General features: G+C 40.0%; 1 protein-coding gene across 2 annotated transcripts in view; it reads left to right on the top strand.

The window, feature by feature from the left end:
• The window catches only part of PLPPR5 (phospholipid phosphatase related 5), a 135226-nt gene that overhangs the window by 33064 nt on the left and 74957 nt on the right, over nucleotides 1-27205 (top strand). For both annotated transcript variants that reach the window (XM_005678058.3, XM_005678059.3), the window contains exons 2-3: nucleotides 12452-12584; nucleotides 19122-19372. In XM_005678058.3, the coding sequence (XP_005678115.1) occupies nucleotides 12452-12584; nucleotides 19122-19372 (384 nt within the window). The remainder of the gene's footprint in view (nucleotides 1-12451; nucleotides 12585-19121; nucleotides 19373-27205) is intronic.

The raw sequence follows: 27205 nt of genomic DNA, 5'->3' as shown, positions 1-27205 counted from the left end.
ATAAAGTTAGTATTTCTCAGCTTTCTATTTCTAAAGAGCCCTAATTCTTTCATCCAGTTATCATAGGTATATAGCTAATTCTTCCTAAATGTGAAATTTTCTCTTCTTAAAAAATAAGGAAGATTTTGCTTTTACTTATTTTGCCTAATGTTTCTGATACAGTCTCTACCTGGAAGACAGATTGCTAAGATGAGAGAAGTTTGGGGAACACTGGGCAGAAAAGGTAACACTTTTACTGAACAGACTGTCATGCTTTGGGTCATGCGGGAAAGCTAATTGGGAGGAAATCACACCTTTAAATGCAGAAAGTTCAGACAAGAAAGCCTTAACTGCCAGACTTTTCTTCCTAAATTAGAACAAAATAATAAAACAGTACGGTGTCAACTTGAATGCCAGAACTGGACCGCATGAGGTTGAGTGAGTCCTGGCTTCCTGACTTCTTACCTGAATGCCCTTAGATAAGCAGGTAATCTCTCTATGCCTTAGTGTCCTCATCTGTAAAATGAAGACAGTAGAATAATACCATTCTGGGGCAGCTGGAAATTATGAATCTTGATGTGCTAATACGCGTTGTGACTCTCCAGGAGGGGTTAGAGTTTAAAGCTGATTTTTTTTCACCCAAGAGTCTCCCCACAACCCCTCTTAAAAAACTAGTTAACATGCTGTTGAACTTAGTTTTAAAAGCACTGACGTGCTGCTGCTGCTGCTAAGTCGCTTCAGTCGTGTCCGACTCTGTGCGACCCCATAGACGGCAGCCCACCAGGCTCCCCCGTCCCTGGGATCCTCCAGGCAAGAACACTGGAGTGGGTTGCCATTTCCTTCTCCAGTGCATGAAAGTGAAAAGTGAAAGGGAAAGAAGCACTGACATAAGGACATTTAATTTTTGCTTGTGCTTCAAAGGCTCATTTCTAGAAACTTCATTATCTTCAAGTCCCAAAGACTATTTAAATTTTCTCATGTTGCTTTTTTATTATTGATAAGAACAGGGGAAATTAATTCAAACATGTACTTTAGAAGAGCTTGAAAGCAAGCTAATAACCTGTATACTAGTTTTTATTAGGGCTTCCCTTGTGGCTCAGCTGGTAAAGAATCTGCCTGCAATGCGGGAGACCTGGGTTCGATCCCCAAGTTGGGAATATCGCCTGGAGATGGGAAAGTCTACCCTTTCCTGTACTGTGGCGTAGAGAATTCCATGGACTGTATAGTCCATGAGGTCACAAAGAGTGGGACACAACTGAATGACGTAGCTTTTATTTTATTGATGATGAACTAACTCTTTTGAGGAATGGCAGGTGCATTATAACAGTACTGGACTGCAGATTTGTGAACATACAGAATCTGACCTTATATGTTAAGAAAATTAAAAAAAACAACACAAGTATACAGAATGAATTTTATTACAGTGCTCTTAGGATTCATTTTTCTCATACCTTATGTCTCCTACATTTATATGAACAGTTGAGCAAAGTATTTATGTCATGTAAAGTTTAATTAGCTTTTATTTCAATTAGGAAAGAAGTTTTAATTTTTTTTTTTACAAGCTTCTAATCATTAGAAAAAAAAGAATGAGCATAGCATGTAAGTCCGCGTCTTGTTGTTAGGTAGACCATGTTTCTTTTATATCCTCATCCTGCTCCACCGTGGTCCCCCATTGCACATACGTATGCACCCCAGGCTTAGTGTCTGGACTTTCACACTATTCCAACTTATCAGACTGCTCTGTTATGCTGTTCCAGGCATCGCACATTCCCTTGCTTGCTTTGCTAAGTTGCTTCAGTCATGTCTGACTCTTTGCGACCCTATGGACTGTAGCCCGCCAGGTTCTTCTGTCCGTGGGATTCTCCAGGCAAGAATATTGGAGTGGGTTGCCATGCCCTCCTCCAGGGGATCTTCCCGACCCAGGAATGGAACCCGTGTCTCATGCATTGACAGTCTGATTCTTTCCCGCTGAGCCACCAGGGAAGACCTGAGAGAGCTTGAGGGCTTATTGGAACATTAATGGTCTGAACTCTTGCCCAGAGTTGCTGAGTCATTAGAATTGGGATAGAATCCAAGCAGCATTTTCATCCAGTTCCCAGGTGCTGCGGATGCTGCTGCTGTCAGGACCACGGATCTCTGCCCGTAGAGCACTCTCAAAAAAGCAGATCCCTTTCCTCTAGTTTCCCAACTAAAAATTGATTCATTATGATCGCCCCCATCCATTGGTTGCCTTCCTGCCCCCTGTCATCTGCATTTGAACAGGAGTCTCCTTTTTAAAGACTACAAACCTTAATTCACAGGAATAAATCCAGTTCTTGGCTTCATATCCTTCAATCTAAGCTGCTTTTGAGCCACGGTTGTGCTAAAACTGTCCTTTCCCTAGGGTATTAAGGCTTCCTGGTTGCCACACACCCACATCTTAACTGCTACCAGTAACATGTAAAGGTTAAGAGCATGGTCTCAGGAGGTGGACTGCCTTGGGTTGAGATGCTGGTTCCTCAGTCTGTACCCAACCTGTACCCAACTGTAGGCACTTTTTCTCTGCTTGATATTCCTCATCCGCAGCTGGATTTCAATAACAATACCTATCTCAGAGGATTGTTTTAAATATTAAATTTCACCAACTCAGTGGACATGAGTTTGAGCAAACTCCTATAGATAATGAAGGACAGGGAAGCTTGGCATGATGCAGTCCATGGGATGGCAAAAAGTTGGACATAACTTTCCGACTGAACAACAACAAAAAATATTTCCAAAGTACTGAGAATAGTCCCTAAAAAGTAGTACATGTCATGTAAGTTTTTTAAAAGCTTTTTCCTGAACTTTATTGAGATATGATTGCCATATAACATTGTATAAGTTTCAGGTTACAGTGTGTTAATTTGATACATTTTACATTGCAAAACGATTACCACCATAGCATAAACTGACACCTGTGTCCCATCACATGATTACCATCTTTGTTTGTGTGATAAGAATTTTTTTTTTTTACTGAGATATTTTATTCATTCACTTAACCACATTCAACACATCACGTGGCAGATGTACTTCCAAAAAGTTTAGGGAAGCAAAGCCAACTGTGACAAACACTTTTGAAGGACCAATCTAACCTCCCAGCTGGTCTATTAACATGACATATTCAAAAACTCAACTTTATTCATGAAGCACTCGAAGAATGTTTCAGATCTACTCTTTTAGCAACATTCAAGTATATCATACAGTATTTTTAGCTATAATCATCATGCTGTACATTAAACCCCCAGAAGATGTTAATCTTATAACTAAAAGTTTGTGCCCTTTGACACATATATCTGCATTTCCCCAACTTCCCAGTCCCTGGGATTCAAACCACTGTTCTACTCTGTTTCCATGAATTTCACTGTTTCTTTCTTTCTTTCTTTTTTAGATTCCATGTGTAAGTGATCCCATGCAATATTTATCTTTCCCTATCTGATTTATTTCACTTAGCATAATGCCCTTAAGGTTCATTCACATTGTCACACACTGTGGGATTTCCTTCTTTCTTGTGGTGAATAGTATCCCACTACATATATATGAAACATCTTTATTATCCATTCATCTGTAAATGAACGCTTAGGTTGTTTCCACATCTTAGATACTTTGAAAAATGTCACAATGAATATAAGAGTGCAGACGTCTCTTCAGTATTCTGATTTCAATTCCTTTAGATAAATACCCCTCAGATTTGGGATTGCTGGATTACATGGTAGTTCTAGTTTTAATTTTTTGAGACGCCTCCATATGGTTTTCTGTAGTAGTTGTACCAGCTTGCATTCTGATCAATAGACCAGCAATGCACAAGGGTTGCCTTTTCTCCATGCCTTGCCAACACTTGTCATCTCTTATGATAGCCATTCTGACAAGTGTGAGGTGATCTCTCACTGTGGTTTTGCCTTACATTCCCTGTTGCTTAATGATGTTGGGCACCTTTTCATGTACCTGTTGGTCTTTTGTATATCTTTTTTTTTTGGAAAACTGCCTATTCAGTTCCTTCATACACTTTTAATTGGGTTGGTTTTTGTTGTTATTGTTGCTACTGAGATGTGTGAGTTCTTATATGTTTTGAATTAGTGTTAATGAAAGTTGCTCACTGTGTCTGACTCTTTGCAACCCCATGAACTGTACAGTCCATGGATTTCCAGAGGCCAGAATACTGGAGTGGGTAGCCTTTCCCTTCTCCAGGGGATCTTCCCAACCCCTTATTGGATACATGATTTGTATGTGTCTTCTCCCATTCCATAGGCTGCATTTCATCTTGTTTCCTTTGCTTTGTCGGAGCTTTATATTAGCTATTATTAAAAGTTTCCCAGATTTGCCTCTCAGGGACTCACCTTCATGATTTCTATCATGGCCGCATATCACCTCAACTATCATTTATTTCTTCTTCAAGCCAATCTACTTTACCAACATTATTATAAAAGAAAATGTATTACTGTAAATGGAATACCAGCATCACTTGATATAGAAGGTAACCATAAAATAAATACAGTGAAAATCAATTTTTTTAAATTCTAGACCGTTATTTTCTGCAGAACACTCTAAGCCTGAGACTTAACCCTTTTTTATGAAAAACAGGTAAATTAGCAAGTTCTAGCCACTATCACATTTCAGGGACTAGCCCCACAATTCAGTGACTTCATACACTAGAGTTTATCATCCACTCACGAAGTAGTCCAGTGCAGGCCCGCTACCTCCGGGGACCTGGCCTCCTTCCACTTTGTGGCACCAACGACTGCTGGACCCAGAAATCTCTTTGCTCTAGTCAGCAGATAGAGGCAGAGAACATACAGAAAGACACCTGATTTGTTGCCTTGTAGGTCTGAAACTGTCATAAGTCACTCATCCCTTGATATAAGTCACCTAGAGGCAGGTGTGCAGGGAATGTTGGTCCAGGCTAAGTAGCTACTTTATGCTATGAAATTGAGAACACAAGTTTTTGGTGGTCAAATTCTGACATTTACAGGTTGTAGCAAGACATAGCCATAGTTTCTTAAATGCTAGGAGGGATCGTACAACTATTACTTCTTTGGGAAAGGGAAAGTGTTAGTCACTTAGTCATGTCTGACGACCCCATGGACCCTAGCCCACCAGGCTTCTCTGTCTATGAGATATGGGATTCTCTCGGCAAGAATACTGGGGTGGATAGACATTCCCTTCTCCAGGGGATCTTCCTGACCCAGGGATCAAACCCAGGTCTCCCGCACTGCAGGCAGATTCTTTACCATCTGAGCCACCAGGGAAGCCAAGTATTATTTTTTTAGTTCAATTTATTCTCATCTCTCTGAACCTCAGTTTTACTCGGAAACTGTTCCAAGAAGTTAGCAACTTTCTTACTTAGCAAGTATGAAATCCATATGTACATGGGAGAAACTTGTTTCTCTATATCATGATACAAAGTTAATAAGACAGTACCCAATGTAGCTTTTTCCCTCCTAGTATAGCTTAGAACTTTCCTTGGCTAGATGGGAAATGAGCTCACTCTCCATATATGTGTCTTTATAATAACCAAGAATGCATGATGTGTTTGATAGGACTCCACATATAAACTCCTGGTACCCTCCTACATTTTAAAATTTAACTGTGTGCCATTACTAAACTTTTATGAATGCAAGTTGCTTTCCAGGTATTATCTGACATATATCTGAAGTGTGTGAGATGCGTGCCAAGTAGTCACACTGATTGCATGGTTTCTGCTGCAGTAGTACATTGGAAATATTTTTCTTGTACTAATCTCAAGCTGATGAAGCATGGGTATGTTTGAGTGGCCAGCAGTTGAAGGGGAGAGGAATTTCTCATTGGATTTTTTTATAAATGAAAACATGAAGCTGTTTGGAGTTTGACTGTGATGTCATAAGAAAAAACTTGGTTCAGTGTGTCATGAAGAAATACATCTCCCAGAGGGTCAGCCTTTGGGAGTTGAGGTATGAGGGCAGCATGTGCTCATAATAGAGATATTTATACTTAGTGGTTTATGATTCACAGCTGTATTTTTGTAGCTTGCTATTCATCAGCCAGCTGGGGCATTTTACTCACTGGGGAACAGGGTAGAAGATAAAAACAGAACTGGGTACCAGATCTATCCTCAAAGATGAGATGGAGACATGGATGGGTCATTTAGGAAGAGGGGGGGCGGTGTATAGGTACACCTTGATAAACAAGAGAGGGTTCATGGAGCTTCGTGGTGTCAGCCGTGAGTTCAGTAAAGCATGACAGATGGCTCATTTGGAGGAGGATGTATCATGGTACTAGGACATAGTACTTAGAACACAGTACTCCATTTTGGTTGCTCAGTGGACTGTAGGGCTTCCATTTTCAGGGCGGGAGAGGTTCAGGAGCACAACTGTTTCCTCCAAGGAGGTAGACTGTCAGGTTGCGGTGGGGAGGGGACTGTGACTCAAGCAACAGCACTTGCTCACACGCAGCCCTGTGAGGTAGTGACAGCCCTTCAATATCAGCTCCCCAGCCCTTGGTGGGCGTCTTATCACATTCTGGATCTATTGTCCTAGATCTTGAGTGAACTTCCATGGACGTTGCTTCAGGGTTTCCTATAGAACTGGGGGAGCAGGGGCCTTCGCCTCTCTTGGCAGAGGAGGGCTGGTGGTGGGATGAGGTTAGTGAGTCCATGTGAGGGGAGCTGGAAAACAGATGCAAGAAATGACCTGAGGGCTTCCTGCTGTGTTCTTCCTGCGCCAGCCTACACCTCCCTCTACCATTAGAGTCTTTTTTCCTTTTTCTATTATTTCCCAGTGAATCAGAATCTTTGCTGAGGTAGGGGAGGAATGGCCCCTGTGAACTGCTGGCCCTCAGGAAATCAGTCGATTTTCCCCACCAGAGCCACCGATGTCCTTCCCAGTGTTCCACTCCTTTCTCACTCCCTGCAGCCAGCTGCGGCCTGTGGCAGGCAGGGGGAGGGTCCGTGCTCAGTTAGCACTGTTCGTCCCCTCAGCTCTCTCTGGAAACGGCTTTCAGTTATAAGTTCACAGAGAAAGGGAATTTTATCAAGGAAACCTACAAAGGATGGAGTGACAAAGCTTTTAGCATCTCCATCTCTTGCTTATGTGTCTTTGTCCTGTCATGCTTCCTGTCTCCCACTCCCAGGAGAGAAAACAGCCAATCAGGATCTTTCACGAAGAGCTTCTCTGGGAGTCTAATGAAAATGGCAGGCAGTGACTCCCGATTAAGAACTTCTCTTGACAATGGTGGTGAGACCTCAGTTACATATAAGGACCAAAAGCTTGCAGTAGAAATATGAAGAAATTTCTCTGAAAACACAATCTTGAAAAAATAATAATAATGGCAGAGTTAGAAAGGATGATGTGAAGCTCTTTTGGTCTTTGTTGGAAGGTTGGAATGTGCGTCAAAAGGATCAGGAAAGTCTTTCTATACTCAGCTCTCTCATACCTAGAGACCCCAGGAGCTGTGAAGGTGCTTTGTGCCCCAACAAGTTTCCCTGAAAACTATAGAAAGACGATGGAACTCCTGGGTGTGACTTGAGTCTTGAGGAGTATCAGAGTGGAGCAGGGAGGTGATCTGGCTTAACCTGGAAAAATTAGAGGAAAGGCTTACACAGTCCTAGATAGAGGCTGTGGTGAAAATAGCTCTGATCTTGGATTCAGATTTTGGCTGTGCCAGGAATAGACATGATTAACTTCTTTATTTCTCTCTGGATCGGTGTCCTTATCTCTAAGGGCAGACTGAGCTAAATTTCATTCATTTTAGCAGCCATTCATATTCATTGCCAGTCACTGTGCTTTAATATGAAAGTATAAAGAAAACATTATACAATCCTTGTCGCAGAGAACCTCTCAATTAAGTGGAGGAGACAGATGTTGCTGATACTTATAAGAGCATGTGTAAAGTACCATAATAAATGTACAAAGTGCTATTGGAATGCAGAGAGGGAGGGATGGCTTGTCCCAGGAATAGAGCTGCAGTAGAGTAGGCAATATGTAAATCATGTCTTAAGAACAGAACTGCCTACCATTGCCCGAGTACAAAAGCCAGAATATACGGGAATGCTTGGTATGTTTGAGAATGAAAATGTTTAGCTGTGACTGTAACATAGCATGTCTGGAGGTTTGTAAGAGAAGCTGAAAAAGATGGGTTTAGGTTCATCTGTAAATAGTCTGTAAACAGCTCCTGTTATTGCATTACCTATGAAGACACACTGGAAATTATAGAGGACCTGGATTGCACACAATTTGAGCAGGGAATATGAAAGCACAGAGGTGAGTTCTGATGATGTTTTAATGCAGGACAGAAATGATGAGGGACTGAATTTTTAAATAGGGAGAATGGTAGAAGTGGACATATTTGAAATATAATCAAAATATAAGAGCACTGGTGGTGGTGGGATGGTTTAGTCATTATCACGTTCGACTCTTGTGACCCCATGGACTGTGACCTACGAGGCTCCTCTGTCCATGGGATTTCGCAGGCAAGAATAATGGAGAGGGTTACCGTTCCTCCTCCAGGGGATCTACCAACCCAGGGATCAAACAGGGCCTCCTGTATTGCAGGCAGTCTCCTCCATTGCAGGTGGATTCTTTACTGGACTGAGCAAGGAAGCTGATAGAATTTAACAGCTGATAGAGGCAAAGGAAGGAAATGAAGGTTTAGTGTCGGGGTAAAGGGGAGAATTTCAGCCTGTGTGTCCAAGGTAACAAGAGGTTTAGGGTGGGAGACAGGAATTTCATTTCGGATAGGAAGACTTAGAGCACTTCAACATGCCAATCTGAGCATGCAGAGATTTTGCTATGTAATAAGTGGTTTTGCTATGTAATAAGTGGAGATTTGCATCTGGAGCCCAAGGGAGAGAGAGAAATATTTAGTAGCAGGGTTTGGGAAAGCCTTAGGAGAAATGAAGTCCTCTAGAGTGGGCTTCTGACAGGCTAAGAGAAAAAGAATCAAAATAAAAATCAAAGAACATAGAATTTAGGTCTGCAATTCACTGACCAGAGCCTCTACCTCCAAGGCAAACTTAATCCACCTTAGCCTATGTTCAGGTCAATTTGGGAGCTACCGGGAGAAATGCTCTCTCCTTTCCTGTTCTAATACTGCCTTCTCTGTAGGGCTTGCATCAGAATTCTCTCCATCTGTCTACTAATTATTCTTCCTTAAAGTATAGTAAGGATCACCCCCTATCTTTCTTTTATGTCCTGTTAATTTAGGTTCTCCTAGGGGAAAAAGTGAAAGTGTGAGTTGCTCTGTTGTGTCTGTTTGCGACCCCATCAACTATAGCCTGCCAGGCTTTTCTGTCCATGGAATTCTCCAAGCAAAAATACTGGAGTTGGTTGCTGTTTCCTTTTCTCCAGGGGATATTCTTGACCCAGGGGCTGAACCCAAGTCTCCTGCATTGTAGGCAGATTTTTTACCATCTGAGCTACCGGCTCTCCTAGAAGCAGGTACCAAATGTGACTAAATATATAAGAGATTTATCAAGGGAAACATTTGTAAAAGACAAAAGTTGGAGGGTGGTAAGCCAGAGAAGGCAAGGAGAGCATTCAGATTATGATGAAGATCTGATCATGTGAAGGAGAGAGGGAAGGAAGGATAGGGTAGGAGGCACCTCAGAGCACAGCATGGTTCCAAGAAAACTTTGACCAGAATTGTGGGGAGTCTTTATGTCACATCTCGGAGAAATAGTCTCACCTGAATTCCCCCACCATGCTTAGCCATTTCTAGGAGACCCCACAGGCAGTGCTTAGTCACATGCATTCTCAGCCACTTCAGATGTGTCCAACTCTTTGCAACCCTATAGACTATACTCTGCCAGGCTCTATTAGATTCTCCAGACAAGAATACTGCAGTGGCCATCCTCTAGGGATCTTCCTGACCCAGGGATCAAACCTGCGTCTCCTGCAAGCCTCCTGCATTGCAGGCTGATTTCTTACCCACTGAACCATCTGGGAAACCTGTGACCCAGTAATTAATCCAAAGGAGTGACAACTGGGACCATCAGACCAAAAACCTCCCAGAGCAGAGATCCTAGCGGCGCCATTTCATGGCCACCATAGATGCCTTCAGTGAGTCCATGACACTTCCTAAATGTTCTACTGGCACTTACTATCCACACCAGTCAAAACTCAGCATGTACAGCCTTCTGCCATAGTTTCATTTTGTGTCCTCCCAGCTGGATTATAAACCCTTCTTTAAAGATCAGTGCAGTGTCCTTAACTCAGAGGCATCTAGGCGTTCATCATAATAAGAATTGTGTTATTTTCATTACTTGAATTTATCTGAGAGTTGTAGCAGTGGGAGTTTTGACTTAGGAGGTTGAGATGGGGGAAGTTAAGAATATGATTTGGTTGAGGGGTCCCATAGATATCGCAGCAAGGGAGGGAGAATTAGAGCATGGAAAGTAGACGTACCCACTAAAGAAAAGCAGACGCTAGGGCCTAGGCACATGCATTTGATTAGGTAAAGTCCAGGTAGGCAAAAAAACACAGTATCCAGAGAACATGATGGAAATTGCTAGTCTAGGCAAGAGCTAGCAGGGAGGAGGTCCAGCAAGGTGTAATGGATGGGAGTTTGAAGTAGACATCACTGCGACTCTTTGAAAACTAACCTTTATACCCATAAGGCAGTTTTCATACACCATAGCACACCTTCTTAACCTTGATTAATTGGACCAGAAGAGACACCTGTCTCAAGCTGAACCGTCCAGGAATTTCGACTCCAGGTTCAGTAAATCTAATTAGTTGAATTTTCCTTGAACTGAGCTGACATGTTCAACACAGAGTTCTTGCTGGGGCAAGCCTGCTGGGGCACTCATATACACTAAGAAGCAGGAGACACAGATTGCAGAGAGACAAGAATGAGTCAGACATTCAGAGAATTGAGGTGAGAGCATGACTCCAGAAAAGAAGAAGGAGACTGAGAGAATGGCTGCCTGGACTCCTGAGACATTTCCAACCCTGGACCTAATCCTGTGCGTTACAACACTAGGTTCTGAGATAACCCGCCAACCTTAGATTAAATTCCCTATTCTTAATCCAGTTTGAGTGGGATTCTTTTAGTGGTTCAGGTGGTGAAAAATCTGCCTGCAATGCAGGAGACCTGGGTTCAATCCCTGGTTTAGGAAGATCCCCTGGAGAAGGGCATGGCAACCTCTCCAGTATTCTTGCCTGGGAAATCTCATGGACAAAGGAGCCTGGTGGGATATATAGTCCACAGAGTCGCAAAGAGTCCAACACTACTGAACAACTAGCCCACACACACTTTTAGTGGTAGCCAGATAATATTGACCTTGACAGTGTTTGTCAGGTATGCTCAAGACATAAACAGAAAACTCAGAAAAGTGCAACGTGCAGAGATACAGACAAGCAAGAGGTTATCATTAGGGAAACTTGGAAGAGTAGCCTGAACAAGGCAGCTTTTAGTCTGGTAACTGTAAATGGGTAAGCAAGTCAGAAACTAAGCACACAGAACCTGGTTAAAGGAACTAGGGTATAGGGTAGAGCCTTCACTGCAGAAACAAGGCAGAAAATGTTGGTTATTAGGAATCAAGTAAAAGAGGCAGACGAAGACCTCTGATCTACCGAGGATGAATTAATTCATACACTCAGAATTCTTGGGTGTCTGCTACAGTCTAGGGACTGTAGTGTGTTAACAGACTGAGCTCGGGGTTCAGTGTACTGTGGGATGGAGCCAACCTGTCGGTGGAGACACCATGATACCTGCCCTGGAGAAGAGGAGGCTCAGAGGGCAGAATCAGTCAAACACTCCTTGTCTACCTCCCACTTAGAATTTTGAATATCTTGAAATGATAGATATTGCTTTCCACAAAGACCCCAAAATCACTTCTCTAGTGGGTGTCAGGGAATTTAACCTTGATAAGATGACCTAAAAAGTGACCTAAACAATGACAAATTGGAAGATGTGCTATTGGCTCTGGTTTCGTTTCTCATAATCTTATTTCTAGTGTGGTTGTTTGTGGTATTAAATAGAGTCAACAGATGGAGGACTGTCAGAAATTTCTGTCTGGCTTGTGATTGGCCTTATGGGGAGCAAATTGTTTAACCTCCTCAAGCTCTCATTTCCTCATCAATATTATTATGATACATGACACTTGCTCCAGTTCCTTACTGGGGGATGTTTTTTAATTGGGGTATAGTTGCTTTATAATTCTGTGTTAGTTTCTGTCGTGCAATGAAGTGAATCAGTTATATGTATACATATATCCTCTCCCTTTTGGACCTCCATCCCATCCCACCCCTTATCCCATACCATATTAATTTCATACATTTTTGAATTAAGAGAAATATGGGTTTTATATATATGGGGGGAGGTTATAATAAAAAGGTTTGATCAACCAAATATGGTTCAGCTTTATATCAAGATTGTTACCACTCAGAAGAACTCCTTTTTATTCATTTTTGTAAAAGTAGAAATATTCTGCATTTATGCTGGTTAAATTATAATATTCTTTAATCTTTTATTTCCTTGCAAGATAATAGTTGGAGAAACTGCTGTGTTTTGCCTACAACTGGCCACAAGGGATTTTGAAAACCAGGAGAAAACTATTTTAACTGGAGACTGTTGCTATATAAACCCACTGGTGAGGAGAACTGTACGATTTCTTGGTATGTGTTCATTGAATTCTTTTTATTGTTTCTGAAATAATGTTTATGTATAAGCTAACCTTTAAAATGACCAGCATTTTAACTGTTTGCAAATATTAGGTTATATTTTCTTTGAAATGTGTCAGTTTGGTTTTAAAATAAACACTTCATATTATTTTCTCTCCTTTCTCATATTAGTTTCTGCAAAACTCCACTTCATGGTGTCATTTCCACATTATTTTAAGGGAAAAAAAATCCCACCACACTTAGATATTTAATATTCTAAAAGAAATTAAAAATTATGTAAATAAAAGAAATGATTTAGTGCTTGTTAAATTTCAGAAACAATGCTTAGGTAGAAATGATGGTCTAGGTTGATTACTGAATATCACAAAAGATGAAAAAGAATAGCTGGACAAAGAAAAGAAATGCTGTGTTTGTTAATTATAATAAGCAGCACTCCATGAACTACTTCTCAATTGTTGCTTTTTTTTGTAAAACCAACAAAACTGTGTTGGTGATTTTATTAAGGGACAAGATTTAATGATACTTTAAATCTCAGATTCTAGCATGAATGCCTGTGAATATTGATGAATTACTGAAAATCATCTCAATTCAATAGACATTTGGCCAAGGCAAGTTTTTAACTGAAACAGGTAAACTTAATTTAGATTATTATTTCCTGGCTTTATCAAATAAGAAAAAATACAACTGTATATACTAAACAACATTTAGGATAAATTCTTATTAGTATTGAGATTAAGGATACTATAACCCTTCAATGTTATTCTCATATTGATGGGATCAAAATGGGGACTGTGGAGATACTGTGCTTCAGTTCATTTCAGTTCAGTTCAGTTGCTCAGTCGTGTCCAACTCTTTACAACCCCGTGAATCGCAGCACGCCAGGCCTCTCTGTCCATCACCAACTCCTGGAATTTACCCAAACTCCTGTCCATCGAGTTGGTGATGCCATTGAGCCATCTCATCTTCTGTTGTCCCCTCTTCCTCCTGCCCCCAATCCCTCCCACCATCAGGGTCTTTTCCAATGAGTCAACTCTTCACATGAGGTGGCCAAAGTATTAGAGTTTCAGCTTTAGCATCAGTCCTTCCAATGAAAACCCAGGACTGATTCCCTTTAGGATGGACTGGTTGGATCTCCTTGCAGTCCAAGGGATTCTCAAGAGTCTTCTCCAACACCACAGTTCAAAAGCATCAATTCTTCAGCACTCTGCTTTCTTCACAGTCCAACTCTCACATCCATACATGACTACTGCAAAAACCATGGCCTTGACTAGACGGACGTTTGTTGGCAAAGTAATGTCTGTGCTTTTGAATATGCTATCTAGGTTGGTCATAACTTTCCTTCCAAGGAGTAAGCTTTTTTAAATTTCATGGCTGCAATCACCATCTGCAGTGATTTTGGAGCCCCAAAAAATAAAGTCTACCACTGGTTCCACTGTTTCCGCATCTATTTCCCGTGAAGTGATCGCACCAGATGCCATGATCTTAGCTTTCTGAACACTGCTTAGATCACCTAATCTATATGAAAGCCCATTAAAGACTAATCAGATGTCATCATGATTTTAAAGCTCTCCGGAGATGAAAGGTCTTCATATCTGAGTGTTCTTTTTATTGCCATCCACTTATATATCCCCATAGCTCTCATTTATACTGTTGAAAGGATAACTTTTATATAAAACTTTACAAGTTATATTTGTCACATATATCAATACTGTATTCTTGACCCATTTAATCTTTGCATGAGAATCATTTAATAACAAAATAAGCAACAATATACTTAGAACTGAAGTGTTTTTGATGAAACTGAACTTTCCTAAATTCTGTTAAATTATATCATGCCTACTTAAGTAAAAATTTTTTGTTCGCTTGTGCCCATATTTTTAAAGAATATGCAGGCATACCTCCTAAGATATTTGAGCTCAGTTCTAGACCACTACAGTAAAGTGAATATCACAATCAAGTGAGTCATGTGACTTTTTTGGTTTCCCAGTGCATATAGAAGTTATATTTATACTATATTTTAGTCTATTGAAAAAATACATACTTTAATTAAAAACACTTTTAAAAATAAAAATGGCTAAAAAATGCTAATCATCATTGGAACCTTTAATAAGTTGTAATCTTTTTGCTGGTGGAGAGTCTTGCCTCAACCGATCATATTGGTAGAATCTGAAGATTGAGGTGGCTGTGACAATTTCTTAAAATAGGATAATAACAAAGTTAGCCATAGTGATTGACTCTTCCTTTCTTTAGTGATTTCTTTGTATCATGCAATGCTGCTTGATAGCATTTTACCCATGATAGAACTTCTTTTGAAGTTATAGTCAGTTCTCTCAAGCCCTGCTGCTGCTATATGTAGTATTTCAAATTCTTTGTTATCATTTCAACAATCTTCACAACATCTTCACCAGGAGTAGATTCCAATCTCAAGAAACCACTTTATTTGCTCATCTGTCAGGAGCAAATCCTCACCCATTCAAGTTTTATCATGAGATTGCAGTGATTCAGTCAAATCTTCAGGCTCCGCTTCTAATTCTTTTGTTATTTCCACCACATCTGCTGTTACTTCCTCCACTTAGTTCTTGAACCCCTCAAAATCATCCATGATGGTTGAAGTCAATTTCTTTCAAACTCCTATTAATGTTAATATGTTAACCTCTGCCTATAAATCGTGAATGTTCTTAATGGTATCTAGAATAGTGAGTCCTTTCCAGAAGATTTTAAATTCCTCTTGTCCAGAACCATCAGAGGAATCCCTATCTATGGCAGCTACAAATTTATGAAATGTACTTCTTAAATAATAATGTTACTGAGACCAAGCTCACTCTGCTCACTGTACAACGAGCCAATTAACCAAGAAACCAAGTGTTGAGGCAAGGAATATGACTTTATTTGGAAAGCTGGCTGACCAAGAAGATGGCAGACTAATATCTCAAAATGACCATCTTATTGGAGTCTGGGTGCCAACGTCTTTTATAGAACAGAGAGGGAAAGGAGGTGAGGAAGTAAAGTAAAAAGGTATTTATCTTGCGAAATAGGGGATATGTTAATTTCTTCTTCTGTGCAGCCATTCACAGGTGGGCTGGGTTAGACTGTCTCTAACAAAGGCAGAGGGGCAGGGTTCCTGGAGACAGACCATTATGTGTGATATAGTTAAAAAAAAAAAACAATGAAAAGTGAAGATTAAAATCAAAGAAACAGATCCAACGTGGAATCAGAATTGGCTCGTCCCTGCAACAGTAAGACTTGAAAATCAAAAGTCCTCCTTGATCCATGACCTGTAGAATGAATGTTGTGTTGGCAGGCATAAAAACAACATTAGTCTCATTGTGCATCTCCATCAGAGCTCTTGGATGACCAGGTGCATTGTTAGTGAGCAGTAATAACTTGAATATTTTTTCTAAGCAGCAAGTTTTACCAATGGGCCTAAAATATTTAGTAAACCATGTTATAAACAGATAATCTGTTGTCCAGACTTTGTGGTTCCATTTATAGTGCACAGGCAGAGTATATTTAGCATAACTCTTTAGGGCCCTAGACTTTTCAGAGTAGTAAGTGAGCATTGGTTTCACCTTAAATTCACCAGCTGCATTAGCTCCAAAGACGAGAGTCAGCCTGTCTTTTGAAGCTTTAAAGCCAGGCATTTTTCTTCTTTCTAGATCTGAAAGTGCTTGGTGGTATCTTCTTCCAATAGAAGGCTGTTTTATCTACACTGAAAATCTGTCCTTTAATGTAGATACCTTCATTAATGATCTCAGCTAAGTCATCTGAATAACACTGCAGCTTCTGTATCAGCACTTGATGCTTCAGCTTGTACTTTCCTTCCATGGAGATGACTTGTTTCCTTAAACCTCATGAATCATCCTCTGCTAGCTTCGATTCAAACTTTTCTTCTGCAACTTACTCACCTCTGTAGAACTGCAGAGAGTTAAGACCTTGCTGTGGATTAGGCTTTGTCTTGAGGGAGTACTGTGGTTGATTGGATCTGTCCAGACCACTGCAACTTGCTTCAAATCAGCAATAAGGCTGTTCCACTTTCTTATCATCTGTATGTTCACTGGCGTAGCATTTTTAATTTCCTTAAAGAGGTTTTTCTTTGCATTCATGACTTGGCTAAATGGCACAAGAGACCTAGCTTTCCAGCCTGTCTCAGCTTTCAACATGTCTTTCTCATGGAGCTTCATCCTTTCTAGCTTTTGATTAAGGGTGAGATGTGTGACTGTTCCTTTCACTTGTATATTTAGAGGCTATTGTAGGATTTTTAATTGGCATAGTTTCAATAATGTTGTGTCTTAGAGAGTAGGGAGGCTGGAGGAGAGGGAGAGAAATATAGGGGAATGAGTAGTTGGTAAAGCAGTTCACTGCCTTATATGAGTACAGTATGTCTTGCACCCAAAGAACTACCATAGATTACCAATAACAAATAAATCATAATGAAAATCTTTGAAATCTTGAGAGAAATGCTAAAATGTGACAGAGACACACAGAGTGAGCCAATGTTAGTGGAAAAATAGTGCCAGTAGATTTGCTCAACACAGGGTTGCCACAAACCTCCCATTTGTAAAAAAAAAAAAAAAAAAAAAAAGTATTATTCGTGAAGTCCAATAAAGTGAAGCTCAATAAAACAAGCTCCGCCTGAATGGCATAAAGTATGCATATAAGCCTGTGCATGTTTCTTACTTATGTGATTTAAAAGATATTTAGAAGTACTTGATTTGTTTCTTGTTTCTTTGTTTATCATGATTTGGATGTTTCTAGTTTACTATAATAAAAGCGAAGCTTGCAAGAAAAGCATTACTATAGAATAAGACATCACTCTTTTTTAGTGACTTTATTCTGGAGGTCACACTCCAGTGTATCTGGAGGATACACTCATGGGATCTCACTTTAATAAGTATCTTTGTAGTCAACTTCAATATTGGACTTGGGCCTGATGCACTATTTTAATTCTGAAGCACATTTGGGAGCTTTATAAATATCAAGAGACATTTCCATATCTTTATCAAATATTCCTTTCTAGACAGGAAAACTTATTATACCAGATAAAAGAATGGTTTAGTTAAATAAAATGAGTGCATCTTAGCCTAGATTTCAAGGGAAGAGAGATGAACACTTGACATTTAGGTTCCTATGCTAGGCCATGAGATTTGAAAGGTGAGAGTATATACAATAACATTGTATTGAGCTTCATTCTCTCTTTTTCTCTACCTCTGTCAAATTTCTGATTTTAATAACATTTACTTGTATGACTCATGGAATGCTGGTAAGATGGAAAGAAAGCTCTTCCTTGTAAATGTTTTCAATAAAGAACTAAGGTCTTTGTTTCATTGTGGTTTATATACTCATGGAGTTTTGCTGTGTGCGGATTTGGGTGTTAGAACCTTTTATAATCTTATATAATACTTTGAAAATGAAAAGGATAGTCACGTATCTAATCCTGGAAAAATATTTTTTTCCTGCTGATTTGCAACATAACAGTCAATAATTATGTAAAGCCTTAGGAAACAAACAATCCAGAAATACATGACAAAGAAAAAAATCATCTAATTATCATAATAGAATTATATGCCTTTTTAATGAACCAGCTGTTTGGAAAGTAGTATTTTGGTATAGTTTTAAAATGTCCTTGATGGATTTTATTATCAAAAATTATGAAAGAATGGATTTCTTTACATTGATACCACATCCTTGTAGATTGTAGCTGGAAGTTTGACAATGATGCCAAAGAATCTGTTTTGCCTTTCTTACCTAAATAGAGAGATAAGTTTTGGCATTAGTGGCCAATTATATTGAATTTAGAAAATAGTTTCAGTTTTTGAGTAAATTGACATATTCCTTACAAAAGGGGGGAAATTTATGTACTTAATATTTCATGTCCAGGTAAACAAAGCAAGTAAATTTTAATATTGTGAAGATAATTTAAAAATCATAATCTAAGTGCTTTATTATTTACTAAGTTGTCCCAAACTTGAGAGATTGAAACTCAATACATAAAAAATAAGCTGGGACTTAGCAGTTACATGATTTTTTAAAACTGATGGCCTAGGATTTTGCTAATTGGCACCTCCAGCTGAGTTAATACTAGTTAGAATGGGCTTAAGAGGTATAATTAAAGGGAGATGACTGCTCTGTATTATGTTAGTAAGATATTCAAAAATAGGGAAAAAAGAAAGATTGCTAACATTAGTAGAAGGTGATAGACTGAACCCTCTCAAGGGAAACACGTCTCCATTTAAAACATCACATTACCCAAACACAGTCTTAGAATATATTTTCTTCTTTTATCTTATGTCTTATAAACCTGCCATGCATAAAAATGTAGCCAGTGGCAGACAACTCAATATGTTAAATAATTTAACACTCCCACTACTTCAGAAAGCAAAGGGGGAAGCTGGAGGGAGTGAAATGGAAGGAACCATACGTATGGACATGTATGAACTATTCCATAGTTTCTAAAATATTTCCATGTTGGTTTATTGTAAACTGAAGCACAACAAAGCAAAGAGTTTAAAATGGCGTGTTTTTCTTCCTCAGGAATTTATACATTTGGACTGTTTGCAACAGATATCTTTGTAAATGCTGGACAAGTTGTCACAGGAAACCTGGCTCCCCATTTTCTTGCCCTGTGTAAACCCAACTACACGGCACTTGGGTGTCAGCAATATACGCAGTTCATCAGTGGGGAAGAAGCCTGCACAGGCAACCCAGATCTCATCATGAGAGCAAGGAAGACATTTCCATCCAAAGAAGCGGCTCTCAGTGTCTATGCAGCTATGTATCTGACAGTAAGTAAGGATTAGAAGCCATTCTTAATTTGTCTTTCTGGTAATTCTCCCAAAGTAGAAATTATTTCTCCCTGCCATAATGGAAGTCACATTAACAGTTTTCTGCAGGCCATTTAATTTATCTTTAATAAAAGCTGTTGGTACTGTGACTAAAATTAAGTCAGTCAACTCTCATGAGATTATGTGTGGGTAGTTTGTTGTATTAAAAAATATAGCCATTAGCATTTCCATTTGAGAATATGTTTGTCTTTATATTAAATAGGGCTTAATGGAAACAAATTTGTCCTTTGCAGTCCTTATAAACTTATAATAGTGTAATTAAGAGAACTACTGAGGCCTCTTTGCTGCCTACTCAACTTCCAGTGTTCCCTGGTGAAGGTAGGGAAAGCGGCACTCTTTTTCTAGAAAGTTCTTTTTTATTGGTAGCTCTATCATCTTAGTATCTCAGCCACTGTTTTAGTATTTTGTTAGAGAACTAACCAAAATGCCCTTAAAAATTATACACATTTTATTCATTCTTGAGTATTTGCCGTCATTCTAGTGGTAAGAGCCAGACCGTAGGTGCAGCTGTCTTAGGACGTTTAGGTGGAAGGAAGTGGTCACTACTGAGTGCATTAATGCTGGGCAGGCAGCTCTTGTCCCCAGTGTTTGTATCCATTGTTCTTAACCTTTATCACCAGAGGCTGCCTTGAAGCTATAAAGTTGTACTCCAAAAGTGTTCTTTGAAGACTTTTTCTTAGCTCCAGTAAGAAGTGCAGAACATTTTTCCTTTTGGAGTTCTCCTAGTAAATGGTGCCAGTAACTACTTCTGATTTCAGCTCATTGACAAGAAATCTCAGGGCCAACGTCAGCCAAATTTGACTAATTTCTAATTGCTTGGAAAAACTCAGAATTATTTTTCCCCTCAAAGAGCTATTTGTTTATGGAAATGTTTTTAATGTTCCTAACGTAAGCTTGTCAGTTTATCTCTAAAAGAGAGAATATTTCCCGTGACACCTCTGCTTGATATTGGAAATAAAGATTTCTAGATAAAAGACAATTTAAGAGTGGAACTATAGCATCCTACATAATACTCACAATGGCAGAGTCATTTTGGAGGTCATAAGGGTGTGCGTTTTAACATTTTTAAAACGTTTAAGCCAAGCTAATTCTACCATTCACTTCTTGGAGTTTAAAAGAAATCCCATCAGGAAAATTTTTATAGCATTAAGGAACAAATCTCATTCTATTCATTTTCTCTTCTGTACAGTTTTCCAGTTACAACTCTCTTCTTACCCTCATACTGCTCCCAACACTGTTCCTCTAATTGCCCCTGATTTCTTTAGCCCATTAGTTTTGCTTTCTGCTGCACATTTTAAGGTACTTGTAGACTTGATATAAAATCTTCTAATCCATGTGTGTTCTTTCTTAGTCTCTAAATTGCTTGACTGTTCCAGCTCCTCTAGAAGGTGGAGCAGTTAGCCTTAATATGAAGATTTAAAACTTGTGTGAATCAGGAACAGTAAAATATTTTTCTTTCATTGTCATCACATCTAAATCTTATGTTTGTATTTGTATCTGGATGTTAATTGTAAAGGTCTTCCCTGGTGGTTCTGATGGTTAAAGAATCTGCCTGCAATGCAAGAGACCTAGGTTAGATCCTTGGGTTGGGAAGATCCCCTGGAGAAGGAAATGGTAACCCACTCCAGTATTCTTGCCTGGGAAATCCCATGGACAGATGAACCTGGCAGGTTATACAGTTCATGGGGTCGCAAAGAGTCAGACGCAAGTAAGCAACTAACACACATTAATTGTAAACACATCTTGCATATAGACATGTGACCAAGCCAGTGACTTGAGACAAATTCCAGAATACTCTCAGACACCAGATACTGTTACATAATTATCTGAGCACTGATATAGATTTTGTTGTGTAATTAGGGTATGCCAATGGTAGTTAATGTGTTAGTGTAGTGAAACTCTTGGTGTTTCTATTCTGCCAAAATGGTGTGTCTGCTGGCATTTGTTTAGCAACTTCTTATCTGTTTTTTGTTTGTTTTACCAGCTTACTTAAAGGCACTTATTTAAGCTATGTCTGAATTAAAAGTCACACTTATCTAGTCTAGACTTGGGGCTTCCCAGGCTGGCACAGTGGTAAAGAATCCAGTTGCCAGTACAGGAGACACCGGAGATGCTGGTTCAATCCCTGGGTTGGGAAGATCCCATGGGAGAGTAATGGCAACCCACACCAATATTCCTGCCTGAAAAGTCTATGGACGGAGGAGCCTTGCAGGCTACAGTCCATGGGGTCTCAAGGAGTCGGACACAACTAAGTGACTGAGCACGCGCACACACACACTGTTCTAGTCTGTAATAAGCACTTGGAGATGTTTTAACAATAACAGTTATTATTAGCAAACATTTATTGAGCATTTAGTATATGCCAGGCACTAGTGCTTTACTTTTATTTATTTAATACTTTACTAGTTCTTATTTATTTTAGAATTTCTTTATTATTTTTACTATTTGTGTAATAGTTGATTATTGATCGCTGGAGAAGGGAATGGCCACCCTCTCCTATGTTCTTGCCTGGAGAATCCCACGGACAGAGGAGCCCGGTGGGCTACAGTCCATGGGGTCTCACAGAGTTGGACACGACTGAAGCGACTAAGCAGCAGCAACAGCCCTTATGTGTGTGTGGTTAGCTGAATCCCCTCCTGGTCCTGCATAACCTCTGCATCCATAAAAGTTAAAACCAAAGGTTTAGGTGGTAGATATGTTTAGAGGAAAAAAAAATGTGATAACAATCTAGCACTCAGAAATCTTCTATCGTTAAACAGCAGTTCAGACTGAAAATCAGGATTCCTGCTTATAATTACATTGAAAGGTACTGCTGTCTTTTTAACAATAGATTCTGTTCTCTGCTAACTGCTTTTCTCTCGTTTCCACCACCCCTTTGTGTGTGTGTGAGCGTGGGTGGCTGCTATGGCAACCCTGAACATAACTCCTACTGCAAATGGAGGCAGTACAGTCAGGATTTGCTGTTATATCTGAACCTATACAAATGCATATATTTTCTCCAGCTTCACTGGAGACACCTTGGGAAAACTTTGTAATAAAAATGTTGGGGTTTTCAACAGGAAATGCTTGCCAGAATTTTTACATGTAGATGAATAGGGGAAAACAGCCATATTTTCATAATCTCTGTGGAAATATGCTTATTGCTGTATTTAGGCAGAGATATATTTGTTTATTGTGGTGAAGGTGTTATAAACATATATAAACACATAAATAAAAATAAATGAGCCCTATTAGGAAGTATGCAAATAAGAATTGAAGAACATTTTCCTGACGCTTCTCTTTGTGGATTAGTAAATAAAATGAAGGAACTTGAACTCTCCCTTAGCATCTGACTTTAATTAAGGCTGTGGGGATAATTTGATCACAGAGTTGTTATCTTTTGCTTTTCTGAGAACTTTCAGGGAAGAAAATACTATGCCTATTTCTGCACATGCTGTCGGTTTCCCAGGAAAAAATTCTGGAGGTTATTTAACCTTCAACCATTAAATTTATAATTCAGTGTTGAGTTGTATTAGAATAATATTTAAATTAAGCTTGTGGCATTTCTTTTCATATAAAATGGATAAAACTTTTTTCAGTTAAAATCAAATGAACTCCAGAATTGGAATGAGACATAATGTTTGATGCCTTTCCAGTTAACCTCATAAACCATTGAAACAAAAAGTCATAGAATGGTCTCTGTAGATCACTTCCAATTCTGACCTCAGGTTTTCTGAAAATATTTTTTTTTAAAAGGGAAGGGTCAACTATATTTATTAGTTTTTTGCATTATCTGTTGCTGCTTAACAAACCACCCTAAACCTCCTCCAGAATTGGGGGAAACATGCCCATTTTTGAAGCAGTTGACTCCATGAGACCATCTAGTTGGGGACAGTGTTTGGAGAAAGGATTGGAGAAGGTAAAAAGAAAATCTCTGAACTGTCTTCACAAATTTGTCTTCACTGGCTGGTGAGACCTGGTTGACATCAGAAAGCCCTTCCTGGAAATCATCCCCACTCAGGAGTCATTTAACACTGAAATGTATAAGGTCCCTGAGCTCCAGATTTCAAATGAGCAAAATTGTGTCTGGTAGACAATACATCAAACAGTATTTGTTGAGCATCTACTCATAATGTGGCTGCTATGCTGTCACTTGACCACTGGTGCCACACTGCTATTAGTCGACTGACATTTCTGTTGTGATCCTTCAGCTGTATGGTAATTGGTATTGGGCAGGGGAAGGAACTAAAGCTGTCTGCTAAGTACCCATTGGGTTCCAGTATTTTCACTACCATAGACCCCTTTTATAGTTTACCTTTTTCTTCCCAGCTACCACTCCTCCACGAACTCCATGTTTTCAAATGTTCTGTTTAACATAGTAACACTTTCCCATCCCAACTTAAGCCCAGATATTAAACAATGGTCCATAATAATAAAAATGTAATATGCTGTTTGAAACTGCACAATGCAGTTATTGAACTTGCATACATACAATTATTAAATAATAAATAGTGTATGATTGAAGACACATGGGTACTCTCTCTCTTTACCATAATTTTACCTGGCTTCTGTAAGTGGTACTTATATCTAGGTATTCTGTGATTGACCTATGGATTTGTAGTGGCATCTGGTTCTCTGCTGCTGCTGCTGCTGGCTGCTAAGTCGCTTCAGTCGTGTCCGACTCTGTGCGACCCCATAGACTGCAGCCCACCGGGCTCCCCCATCCTTGGGATTCTCCAGGCAAGAACACTGGAGTGGGTTGCCATTTCCTTCTCCAGTGCATGAAAGTGAAAAGTGAAAGTGAAGTCGCTCAGTTGTGTCCGGCTCTTAGCGACCCCATGGACTGCAGCCAACCAGGCTCCTCCATCCATGGGATTTTCCAGGCAAGAGTACTGGAGTGGGGTGCCATTGCCATCTCTGATTACATCTCAAAAATTCCTTGTGTATTCCACGTATCAGAACCACTCAGCAGCATGAGATCACCATTGTTGCCAACTGACTTAGTATAGTTCCAGGCAAAGACAAAGAGTACTGACATTTCAGTTGGTGCATGTGGGCTTATTGTGGGTAAATATACTTTTCTACTAAGCTCTTTGAAATATTGAAAAATATGTCATAGAATTTCATTAATATGTCTGGGGTTTCTTCAGTTCAGTTCAGTTCAGTCCAGTTCAGTCACTTAGTCGTGTCCGACTCTTTGCAACCCCATGAATCACAGCACGCCAGGCTTCCCTGGCCATCACCATCTCCTGGAGTTCACTCAAACTCATATCCATCAAGTCCGTGATGCCATCCAGCTATCTCGTCCTCTGTCATCCCCTCTTCCTCCTGCCCCCAATCCCTCCCAGCATCAGAGTCTTTTCCATTGAGTCAACTCTTCGCATGAGGTGGCCAAAGTACTGGAGTTTCAGCTTGAACATCATTCCTTCCAAAGAACACCCAGGGCTGATCTCCTTTAGAATGGATTGGTTGGATCTCCTTGCAGTCCAAGGGACTGTCAAGGACCTTCTCCAACACCACAGTTCAAAAGCATCAGTTCTTTGGCACTCAGCTTTCTTCACAGTCCAACTCTCACATCCATACATGACCACCTGAAAAACCATAGCCTTGACTAGACGGACCTTTGTTGGCAAAGTAATGTCTCTGCTTTTCAATATGCTATCTAGGTTGGTCATAACTTTTCTTCCAAGGAGTAAGCGTCTTTTAAAAAATTTCATGGCTGCAGTCACCATCTGCAGTGATTTTGGAGCCCACAAAAATAAAGTCTGGCACTGTTTCCACTGATTCCCCATCTATTTCCCACGAAATGATGGGACCAATGCCATGATCTTCGTTTTCTGAATGTTGAGCTTTAGGTGTTAGCAAACTCTGGTTTGAGGATTGCTGGCAGCCTTTGGATATTCTAATTAGGAAAATAGGACTTACTATCATTGGGCAATATAAGATAGCCAGGGCTCCATTATGACTTCTGTAGTCCCTAGCATTTGGATGTGTACCTTCATGGGCCACTTCTGCCATTAAAAAGTATGTTCATGCATGCTAAGTAGCTTCAGTCATGTCTCACTCTTTGTGACCCTAGCCTGCCAGGCTCCTCTGTCTATGGGATTTTCCAGGCAAGAATACTGGAGTGGGTTGCGATTTCCTCCTTGAGGGTATCTTCCTGACCCAGGGATTGAACTGGTGTCTAGTATGTTTCCTGCATTGATAGGCAAGTTCTTTACCACTAGCACCACCTGGGAACCCCCTAAATATATATATATGTGGGCTTCCCTGGTGGATCAGCCATAAAGAATCAGCCTGCCAATGCTGGAGACCCTAATGGACAGAGGAGCCTAATGGGCTACAGTCCATGGGGTTACAAAAGACTCAGACATAACTAGCAACTAAACAGCAACAACAGCATGTGTATAATGTTATGACTTCATTGCTATAAAAACAAATTTATAAATAATATATGTTGAATATTTTATTTATTATTCACTTTTACCTTCTGGTGTTAATATTAAGACAATTTCATAGGTCCTTACAAGTATCACTGTGCCTACTGGATACGTTTTTCCTGTGGATGGTACACAGATAATAAAGTTCTGAGTGAAATATGATTGTTAATGTACCTGGTAATGACAGTGGGAGCCTGTGAGTCAGATAATATGAAATGTATAGATTGGAGCAGCTGGGGGATCCTTCAGCGCTTTCTCTGAGAGTCCAAGAAGGAAGAGATCACTATTGGCAAGCACCGTGGGGAGTGCTTCAGAAGTAAGTGGTACTTGGGATGGGTCTTGAAGGTGAATATGATTTGAATAGGTAAAGAGTCAATCCAGGTAAGGGGACAGGGAGAGCAAAGGCCAGGAGCAAAAAACAGCAGATATATTTTGGAGGGACTGAGGGAGGGTATCTCTCATAAGGAGTATATGGTAGGGGTGGGATTGTGGGGTTAAAGAATTGGCAAGGATAAATAGATCAGAAAGACCTTGTAAACCAACCTGAGACTTCATGATCAAGTTAATAAGCAAATAAATGCCATACAGAAGCAGTTCTTTAGAATGATTCTACTTACTCCAATTCCAGTAAATATATGTTGAATATGTAGAAGTCATCAAGCCTGTACATACTGATGTAAACTCCTCCTGAAGTTTAAAATGGTCTGCTGCTGCTGCTGCTGCTGCTGCTAAGTCGCTCCAGTCGTGTCCGACTCTGTGAGACCCCATAGACGGCAGCCCATCAGGCTCCCCCGTCCCTGGGATTCTCCAGGCAAGAACACTGGAGTGGGTTGCCATTTCCTTCTCCAATGCATGAAAGTGGAAAGTCAAAATGAAGTCACTCAGTCGTGTCTGACTCCTAGCTACCCCATGGATTGCAGCCTACCAGGCTCCTCCGTCCATGGGATTTTCCAGGCAGGAGTGCTGGAGTGGGGTGCCATTGCTTTCTCTGCCCATGGACTATAAAGTCCATGTAATTCTTCAGGCCAGAATACTAGAGTGGGCAGCCTTTTCCTTCTCCAGGAGATATTCCTGACCCAGGGATTGAACCCAGATCTCCCACATTGCAGTTGGATTCTTGACCAGCTGAGCCACAAGGAAAGCCCAAGAATACTAGAGTGGGTAGCCTACCCCTTCTGCAGTGGATCTTTCCGACCTAGGAATCGAATCAGGGTCTCTTGCATTGCAAGCAGATTCTTTACATCAACAGTAAAGAGGGAATTAAAAAGGAAAGAAACTAAAAGTGAAGAGACGATTTTAAGGAGATGGTCAGTCTCAGACTTGAAATGATAAGCATTTGAATTCAGCTGGTTTC

The sequence above is a fragment of the Capra hircus genome, chromosome 3 (assembly GCF_001704415.2).
Source record: "Capra hircus breed San Clemente chromosome 3, ASM170441v1, whole genome shotgun sequence".
NCBI lineage: Eukaryota > Metazoa > Chordata > Mammalia > Artiodactyla > Bovidae > Capra > Capra hircus.
This window is presented reverse-complemented; position numbering and strand designations above follow the sequence as displayed.